The 10,370-nt window shown below is 39.7% G+C and overlaps 1 protein-coding gene across 1 annotated transcript; it reads right to left on the bottom strand.

The window, feature by feature from the left end:
* Positions 1 to 4,674: 4,674 nt before the first annotated feature.
* Positions 4,675 to 9,729, bottom strand: LOC140820595 (uncharacterized). Its single transcript, XM_073180903.1, has 6 exons — positions 8,074 to 9,729; positions 7,416 to 7,662; positions 6,335 to 6,968; positions 5,430 to 6,202; positions 5,151 to 5,282; positions 4,675 to 5,090 (listed from the first exon to the last, which is right to left on the bottom strand). Exons 1-6 carry the CDS (start codon positions 9,634 to 9,636, stop codon positions 4,723 to 4,725), a joined length of 3,717 nt encoding a protein of 1,238 aa, XP_073037004.1. The 5' UTR covers positions 9,637 to 9,729; the 3' UTR covers positions 4,675 to 4,722.
* Between the last annotated feature and the right edge of the window lie 641 nt (positions 9,730 to 10,370).

The raw sequence follows: 10,370 nt of genomic DNA, 5'->3' as shown, positions 1-10,370 counted from the left end.
TTATAGCTTGTCATAAAACCGATGATGCTTCAAACATTGTGGATTTGTTCTTTAGAGAAGTCGTTAGGTTGCATGGCATGCCAAGAATATTTGTTTCTGGTCGCGATGTTAAATTCTTGAGTTACTTTTGAAAGATTTTCTGGGCTAAACTTGGCACAAAATTGTTGTTTTCTACTACTTGTCATAATCAAACGGATGGACAAACTGTAGTTGTCAATAGAACTTTGGGAACACTTTTGCAGTGTTATTCTTAAAAAGAACTTGGATTGACATTTCTATGGACTTTATTTTGTGGTTGCCTAGGACTAATAAGGGGAGGGATTCTATTTTTGTTGTTGTGGATAGATTCTCTAAGATGGCACATTTTATAGCTTGTCATAAACCGATGATGCTTCAAACATTGCGGATTTGTTCTTTAGAGAAGTCGTTAGGTTGCATGGCATGCCTAGGACAATTGTTTCTCGTCGCGATGTTAAATTCATGAGTTACTTTTGGAAGACTTTATGGGCTAAACTTGACAAAAAATTGTTGTTTTCTACTACTTGTCATGCTCAAACGGATGGACAAACTGAAGTTGTCAATAGAACTTTGGGAACACTTTTGTGTGTTTTCTTAAAAAGAACTTGGATTGTCATTTCTATGGACTTTATTTTGGGGTTGTCCTGGACTAAGAAAGGGAGGGATTCTATTTTTGAGGTTGTGGATATATTCTCTAAGATGGCACATTTTATAGCTTGTCATAAAACCGATGATGCTTCAAACATTGCGGGTTTGTTCTTTAGAGAAGTCGCTAGGTTGCATGGCATGCCTAGGACTATTGATTCTGGTCGCGATGTTAAATTCATGAGTTACTTTTGGAAGACTTTATTGGCTAAACAAGCACAAAATTGTTGTTTTCTACTACTTGTCATCCTCAAACGGATGGACAAACTGAAGTTGTCAATAGAACTTTGGGAACACTTTTGCATGCTTTTCTTAAAAAGAACTTGGATTGACATTTCTATGGACTTTATTTTGGGGTTGTTTAGGACTAAGAAGGGGAGGGTGTGACACCCCGATCCTCTTTTAAAATAAATACGCAGCGGAAATAAAATTTTCTCTTTAAAATATACGGAAGGAGTTTCAAAATACATTTCATCAAATATCTTTACAAAATAAATACATGATCATTTAAATGACATAACAAAAACAAAACATCATTCCTATGATCATGCCAAAATCCTCCTTCCAACGGTGTATGCATATGACCCCCAATCCACAGTCAACGTCCCGGGGCACATGTAATAGCCGAGCCCGGTGTACGGTACGGTTTAAGCTTTATTGTGTTAATTGGGTTTATGATTAGTCGTTTATAGTTGTGTTTTGGGCTATAGTATTATTGGTTATTATTTATTTGAGGTATTAGTTGGTGTTGATTGTTCGTTTCAGCGTTTCGGATCGATTTTAGTTGAGTTTGTACTGTTCATTGCCGTGAGTAGAGTGCACCCGCGCTCTTAGATGAGTGCCCCCGCGGTGTACTATTCATCATTTTGCATTTTGAGGGCCGTGGCATGACCGCACCCGCGGCAGTGCAAGGACCGCACCCGCGGTGTGCACCGCACCCGCGGTAATTGTAGCACCGCACCCGCGGTGATCGTGCATGAGAATTATTTTGGTATGCCGTGAGCATGGCGCACCCGCGGTGCTTGTGTTGGCGCACCCGCGGTGTAAGTATGGGCGAGTTATTTAGTACCTTTTTGATTGAGTTGACTTCATTCCATACCTTATCCTATCTACTTTTCGAGATTTTCTCTCCATTGGCAAGGGTTTTCATCCATTTCTTTTGCTTCCTATCTTCGATTCTTGGCTTTGTTTGGATTTCCGACTTGAGATCATCGTTCTCCGTGGTATAAGGAAGCTTAGGTAAGTTTTTGGTGCGATTCTAACGAGGTTTTGAGTTAAGGGTTATTTTGGATTTGATGTTTGAGTTGTTTAATGGATTATTTGGCTTGTACTTGTGGATCTAGAGTTGATATTGGTGTTATTTATGGATTATTGTTGTAGGTGGTGTACCAAGAGCTTATTTGAGGTGTTCTATTGGTAGTAAGTGGAATTTCATCCCTTGTGCTCACATGATATTATATGTATTGTGTTTTAAAGGTTTCAAAGTGTTATTCCCTTCCATTGATCCATTGTTATGTATTGATTTCATTGATTATCTATTGGAGGCATTGATGTCTCACCATTGTTATAAAGGGAATACAAGAAATATTATGAGATTGCGAAACGACGGCCTTAAATGCTATTGAGAATTCAAATGTTTTATTGGATTGATTTATCATAGCCATGGCATTGCATGCAATTAGATGATCATCGACCATAGGCTTTTATCCCCTCACAGTTATCGATTTATATCGATGGGATATTGGCAACCACAGTCACAGATACTATTGATATCAATCCAACCATAGAAAAGAGAATACCATCGTATTGCTATCTATTGCCATTGCTATTGCTACAGTTATTGCTACGTTATTCATGTTTCAGAGTCGATGGTATTTATGATTTAAAAGCCATGTTTTACAGTGTATACTATGTATCATTGCTATGTAAGAGTTCCACTTGCTGAGATTTATTCTCATTTCAGTTATTTTCATGTGATGCAGATAAGAGCGACGGACCGGGACGTTGACTGTGGATGGGGGTCATATGCATACGAAGATTGGAAGGATGATTATTTTGTACCATTTTGTAACATGATCACACTAATGATATTTTGTATTTTGTTATGTCATTGGAATGATCATGTTGTTATTTTGTAAACACTTTTATAAAATGTATGTTGAAACTCCTTCCATATTTTAAAGAAAAATTTATTTCCGCTGTGCATTTTATTTAAAGAGGTCAGGGGTGTCACATTTAGTGGTATCAGAGCGGTGTTCTTCGGACCAATGCATATGACTTCGTCTACTTTCAACTGTCCGGGTATGTTTTCTTGCATCTATCCATTGTTATATTTATTGATTGGTGTCTTGTGAGCAATTGTAGAGTATGCCTCCTAAGCGTAAGGCGGCAGAGGGTGAGGATAGTTCTTCCTCGAGAGTTGTCGACGAGTTCGGCAAGTTGCTTAAGGAGCAGGCTAAGGTGCATAGCGATCAGATTCAGCAGTTGCTCCGATTGCAAGGAGCAGGTCAGGGTCGAGGCCAAGTGAGAGGTCAAGTTGCTCAGGCTGTTGGCACTGATGCCGTCTTTTCTACTTTCAAGAGAATGGATCCACCGGAATTCGCAGGTAGCACCGATCCTCTAGTTGCTGTCGAGTGGGTCAAGGCGCTTGAAGCTATCTTCGATCATCTCCAGTATGAGGACAAAGACAGGATTAGCTGTGCAGTGTTCATGTTGGTTAAGGCTGCCCGCATTTGGTGGAATGCTACGAAAGTTGGAGTTGATGTTGCGACACTGAAGTGGTCAGAGTTCACTGACTTGTTCTACGACAAGTATTTCCCCGACGCACTTCGAGCGAGGAAGGTTACGGAGTTCTTGGAACTTAGGCAGGGGAGCTTGGATGTTGGCCAGTATATTCTGAAGTTTGAGGAAGGTTGCCTATTTGCTCCGTATATTGCTTCGAACGACAAGGACAAGGGCGCTCATTTCATTCGAGGCCTTAGAGCTGAGATTCGTCGTGATATCAACATGTCCAAGGCTGTTACTTTCAAGGAGATTGTATCCAAAGCTTTGTTGGCCGAGCAGGATGAGAAGGACATTGCCCGGGAGAGGCAAGAGAGACACCAAGCCATTGCTCAGAGAGGCCAGGGTTCTAATCAGAGGGGCAGGGATCGTTTCAAGGGCAAGGGCAAGATGGAGTCGAGTCCTAGACCTCCGCCAGTTCCAGTTCCATTTGATCCTGAGAAGCCGCAGTGTCCAAAGTGCGGTAAGCATCATCGAGGAGAGTGCAGATTGGGCACTCATACTTGTTTTCGTTGTGGCGCGGCAGGCCACGTTGCCAGGAATTGCCCGAGGGGAGATAGCCAAGGGAAGGTGCAGGGTCGTATCTTTTCCATGACGAAGGAAGGTATTAATCGTGAATCTTCATTGATCCTTAGTACTATTTTGATTTCAGGCAGAGTAGCTATGATACGAATCCTCGTACGAATGAAAGGCAAGCACGAATATAGAAATCGCACCCTCAACTCAATATCAAACAAGGATCGATTTGTTGTCCCGATCTTTTGAAACAAGTAAAGATTTGTGATATTCACCTCTAAGATATTAAATCTTAGCAACAAATATCAACGATGATAACAATTGAATCTCGAACGAACCTTCAAAGAACTTGTTTTGACAATCCGTGCGAAGAACAATCGACAAACGCCACAAAGATGAAATCTTTGATAAGTTTGATTTTGATAAACACAAAGCACAAAAGCCTTGCAAGATTGAGAGAACTCAATGCAATTTTATATATCTTCAATGATTAATTTCGTTCAAGTCTAATACATCAATTATATAAGCAATAAAATACAAGAAAAGTAGTGTGAAAAGCTTAAATGAGATAATTAGAAACTTTGACACGGAAGTGCACTAAAGGACCGCGGGTGCGCTGTTGAAAGACCGCGGGTGCGGTCAGGCTTCGAAAAAAAAAAAAAAAAAAAAAATTTTTTTTTTTTTTTTTTTTTTTTTACAAGACCGCGGGTGCGGTCCTTGTAGGAGCGCGGGTGCACTCTTGCACCGCGGGTGCGGTTCATGTTAGACCGCGGGTGCGGTATTGCTTCGGGGATTTTCTTCACTTTGATCATTATGGAACGCGGGTGCAATGTATAACATAGCGCGGGTGCAGTCCTGCTGCGGCAATTGACCTTGAATTAAATTCCAAAGACCTCCAATATCATTCCCATGATTCCCAACCTCCTCTAATTTAGACATCCAACTTGTAGGACTTCCTTGATAGCTCATCATGAGTCCTTGAAGTGCATCTTTAAACTTCTTGCTTCGTCCCCTCGTTATAGGTCCTTCGGGCAACTCCAACGACTCCCATGCTTTCTTTGGTGCTTGATCAACCACGTTTGCATCATTCTCCCCTTCTTGAAAAGGATTTGTCCTCAAATCTTGATCATCTCCTACATCAAACAACGAAAGATCACTAACATTAAAAGTAGAACTGACATTGTACTCACCTGGCAGATCAAGTTTATATGCATTGTCGTTGATCCTTTCAATTACTTGAAATGGTCCATCACCCCTAGGTAAAAGCTTTGAACGTCGCTTCTCTGGAAATCTTTCCTTCCTTAAGTGCAACCACACCCAATCTCCCTTTTCAAAAACCATCTTTTTCCTTCCCTTGTTGGCTTGCTTCGTGTATTGTAAATTCTTCTTCTCGATGTTATCCTTGACCTTCTCATGCAAACTTCTAACGAATTCAGCTTTCTTCTGGCCATCCATGTTCAACCTGTCACTCACAGGTAAAGACATCAAATCCAACGGAGTCAAAGGATTAAAACCATATACAATTTCAAATGGTGAATAATTTGTAGTAGAATGCACGCAACGATTATAAGCAAACTCAACAAATGGTAAACAATCCTCCCAATTCTTTAAGTTCTTCTTAATGATAGCACGCAAAAGTGTTCCTAGAGTTCGGTTAACAACTTCAGTTTGTCCATCCGTTTGAGGATGACATGTAGTAGAAAACATCAGTTTCGTGCCAAGTTTAGCCCACAAGGTTTTCCAAAAGTAACTTAAGAATTTAACATCACGATCAGACACAATTGTCCTAGGCATACCATGCAACCTAACGACTTCCTTAAAGAACAAATCTGCAATGTTTGATGCATCATCAGTTTTGTGACAAGCAATAAAATGTGCCATTTTAGAGAATCTGTCAACAACAACAAATATTGAATCCCTCCCCTTCTTTGTCCTAGGCAACCCCAAAACAAAGTCCATAGAAATATCAACCCAAGGTTCACTAGGGACGGGAAGTGGTGTATACAAGCCATGTGGTTGTGTTCTAGACTTAGCTTGTCTACAAGTAATGCATTTTTCACAAACACGTTCAACATCACGTTTCATATGTGGCCAATAAAAATGCTCATGCAAACAACTCAAAGTTTTAGCCACACCAAAATGCCCCATTAAACCTCCACCATGTGCCTCCCTCACAAGTAATTCACGAATTGATGACTTAGGAATGCACAATCTATCTTCTCTAAATAAAAACCCATTATGCAAATAAAATTTATCATGTGGACCATGCATACATGTTTCAAATATCTCCTTAAAATCCTCATCCAACAAATACAACTCTTTCATATGTTCAAATCCCAAGATTTTCGAATCCAAGGTAGAGATTAATACGTACCTCCGTGATAGTGCGTCAGCCACTACATTATCCTTACCTTGTTTGTATTTGATTATGTAGGGAAATGTACCTATGAATGCCACCCATTTAGCATGCCGCTTATTCAACTTCTGTTGTCCCTTAAGGTGCTTAAGAGACTCATGATCCGTGTGAATCACAAACTCTTTAGGTCTCAAGTAGTGTTGCCACACCTCCAAGGTCCTCACAAGCGCGTACAACTCCTTGTCATACGTTGGATAGTTCAGTGCTGCTCCATTGAGCTTCTCACTAAAGTATGCCACCGGCCGTCCTCCTTGCATCAAAACACCACCAATTCCTACACCTGAAGCATCACATTCAATTTCAAAAGTATTAGAAAAATCAGGCAAAACAAGTAAAGGCGCATTTATTAATTTTTGTTTAATAATATTAAAAGACTTCTCTTGCTCCTCGCCCCAATGGAATGGAACGTGCTTCTTAATCACCGCGGTCATCGGTGCCGCCAATGTGCTAAAATCTTTTACAAACCTCCTATAGAAGCTTGCAAGACCATGAAAGCTTCGAACTTGACTAACATTAGCAGGTGTTGGCCAATCTCGAATAGCACTTACCTTGTCGTCATCCACTTGTATCCCCTGTGAACTTACCACAAAACCTAGAAAAACAAGCTTGCTTGTACAAAAATCACATTTCTTAAGATTAGCATATAAATGTTCATCCCTAAGTGTCATCAGTACAAGTCTCAAATGCTCAACATGCTCTTCTAAATCTTTGCTATACACAAGAATATCATCAAAATAAACCACAACAAATTTTCCTATGTAAGCACGCAAAACATGATTCATCAACCTCATAAAGGTACTAGGAGCATTAGTTAAGCCAAAAGGCATGACCATCCACTCATATAACCCATACTTGGTTTTAAATGCCGTTTTCCACTCATCACCTTCCCTCATTCTAATTTGATGATAACCACTTTTCAAATCAATCTTACTAATAATACATGCACCATGCAACTCATCTAACATATCATCTAGTCTAGGTATGGGATGCCTATACTTGATGGTTATGTTATTAATTGCCCTACAATCCACGCACATACGCCATGAACCATCTTTCTTAGGAACTCGTAAAACAGGTACAGCACAAGGAGACATGGACTCACGCACAAAACCCCTATCTAACAACTCACTTACCTGTAGTTGTAGCTCCTTAGTCTCCTCCGGATTGCTTCTGTAAGCTGGACGATTTGGCAATACAATTCCGGGTACCAAATCAATTTGGTGCTCAATCCCCCTCAATGGTGGTAATCCTTGAGGTAGCTCCTCCGGAAATACATCTTCAAATTCCTGCAAAAGTGAAATTACAATGCTCGGAAGGGACCCGGCTATATCACTTGTGTTAAGGAGGATCTCCTTATAAACAATCAACACAAGTGGTTCATGTGTGTGCATCAATTGCTTCAACTCACTCTTTTGGGCCATATATGTTTTCTTTTTGGCCTCTTTCCTCTCATTTTCTTTTTCCTCATTTTTCTTTTGTATGGCTATCTCAATTTTTTTATCACTTTTGTTTTTAGCCATTTCATTTTTCTTTTCAAAGGCCATCTCACTTTTTAATTCACTCTTTCTTTCGGCCTCATCTCTTTTCTTCTTTTTCAATTGGTCCTCCAACACTTGCTTTGGGGACAAAGGAAGTAAAACAATGGGTTCTTTCTTGAGTACAAAAGAATATTTATTTCTAAACCCATCATGTGTCACTTGCCTATCATATTGCCATGGTCTCCCTAACAAAATATGACAAGCATGCATTGGCACCACATCACACAACACCTCATCAATATACTTCCCAATCGAAAACGCAACCAAAACTTGTTTGTTCACCTTCACTTCGGCACAGTCATTCAACCATTGTAGCCTATATGGTTGGGGATGTTTCAAAGTAGGCAAGCTCAATTTTTCAACCATCTCAAGACTAGCAACATTGGTACAACTTCCTCCATCTATAATAAGATTGCAAACCTTGCCATTGACAAAACACCTAGTATGGAATAAGTTTTCCCTTTGGTTAGTTTCTTCTTCCTTGACTTGGGTACTCATTATACGCCTAGTCACTAACGCTTCTCCCACAACTGCCTCATATCCCTCATCAGGATCCTCTAATTCAGGCATCTCATCTTCATCCTCTCCATCATCTCCCTCACTATGAGATTCATACTCCCCATAATTATTCAACACCATCACCCTTTTATTGGGACATTGACTAGCAATATGTCCAACTCCTTGACACCTAAAACATTTAATATCTCTAGAACGATTAATAGGAGTTTCAGGTTTACCTTGCACTCCTTGCTTAGGCGCCTCCTGTTTAATGTCAACTTTGGGCTTGACCACTGCTTTGCTTTCTTCACGTTTAACAACGTTGGAACGCCAAGGTGTTGATGTATTCCCAGTTTGTGTGGTACGACCAACTCCTCTCCTCTTGAGTTGTTGCTCCACTTTAATCGCCATCTGCACCATTTCATCTAGATCCAAGTAATGTCTAAGCTCCACTTGGTCTTGAATTTCCCTGTTCAAACCACACAGAAAACGAGCCATAGTAGCCTCACTATCCTCCTCAATGTTTGCTCTAATCATGACTACTTCCAACTCTTTATAGTAGTCCTCAACACTCTTCACACCTTGTCTCAAAGTTTGTAACTTCTTAAACACTTCTCTATAGTAGTGATTTGGTACAAACCTTTTCCTCATTATGCTTTTCATCTCCGCCCAAGTTTCTATAGGCCTCTCATTGCATCTCCTCTTAGTGGTCACTAATTGATCCCACCAAATAAGTGCATAATCAACAAATTCAACCACGGCCAACCTAACCTTCTTTTGTTCGGAATAATGGTGACAATCAAACACAAATTCAACTCGCTTTTCCCATTCTAAATAAGCCTCTGGATCCGACTTACCATTGAACGACGGAATTTTCATCTTAATGCTACCTATGTTATTATCTTCCTTATTCTCATCATCGTACCTCCCACGTAAGGCTTCTCTTCTTCCCCTACCAAATCCTCTACCTCTTCCGCTTCTACCCCAATTCTCGTTTTGACTCTCCTCTTCTCCTTCCAACTCATAATCATCCTCTTCTTCATCCACTCTACCCAAACCTTTAGGCTTAGATTTATTTTCACTCGTACTAACTTCAAGCCTATCCAATCTCTCATATAAAGGATCCAACTCAACCCTCAACATTCTACTAAAATGCCCAAATAACGCCTCCATTTGAACCTTAGACAACCCCTGGTTCGAACTCTCTCCTACTTCCTTCTCCATTTTAATTTCAGATTTTATACCTGCAATAAAACGTTAGTAGAAATAAAAGATTTTCCTCACCCAAATTCTCACGATCACTCCAAAGAAATAGCTCTCGCACTCAAATGATTTTTCCACTCAAATTTGATTTTTCTCTCAAAGGTGTGCTCAATCTTTGTATTTTTTTTTTATCAAACAAAAAGATTCACTTCGTGGACACTCGCAACTGTCTCACTTGGACTGCACAATAACAAGAACGATGATACACAAATTTTCGAAAATTCTAGATTCAAGAATGACAAAGGATGATAGAAAATAACACAGATCTTAAGGCAGAACAAAGGATAACACAAATCTGGACACAGAAACGAAAGGATAACACAGATTTGATACAGATCGAATTTTTGTTTTTGTTTTTGATAGATATGACAATAGAAACAACAATATAACACAGATCTGAAACAGAACAATAATTTTTTTTTAAACAGATCTGAACACAAAAAAAAAAAAAAAAAAAGGATAACTTACTTGAATCAATGAGCCTAAGCTCTGATACCAAATGATACGAATCCTCGTACGAATGAAAGGCAAGCACGAATATAGAAATCGCACCCTCAACTCAATATCAAACAAGGATCGATTTGTTGTCCCGATCTTTTGAAACAAGTAAAGATTTGTGATATTCACCTCTAAGATATTAAATCTTAGCAACAAATATCAACGATGATAACAATTGAATCTCGAACGAACCTTCA

The sequence above is a fragment of the Primulina eburnea genome, unplaced genomic scaffold, assembly GCF_022965805.1.
Source record: "Primulina eburnea isolate SZY01 unplaced genomic scaffold, ASM2296580v1 ctg1269, whole genome shotgun sequence".
Classification (NCBI taxonomy): Eukaryota; Viridiplantae; Streptophyta; class Magnoliopsida; order Lamiales; family Gesneriaceae; genus Primulina; species Primulina eburnea.
This window is presented reverse-complemented; position numbering and strand designations above follow the sequence as displayed.

Coding starts and splice junctions, on each gene's coding strand:
- LOC140820595 (XM_073180903.1), bottom strand. CDS start 9,636: ATGGAGAAGGAAGTAGGAGAGAGTTCGAACCAGGGGTTGTCTAAGGTT. Junction 6,969..7,415: donor TAAGAAAGATGGTTCATGGC/GTATGTGCGTGG, acceptor TTGTTTTTCTAG/GTTTTGTGGTAAGTTCACAG. Junction 5,283..5,429: donor TTTGATGTCTTTACCTGTGA/GTGACAGGTTGA, acceptor TTGAAAAGGGAG/ATTGGGTGTGGTTGCACTTA.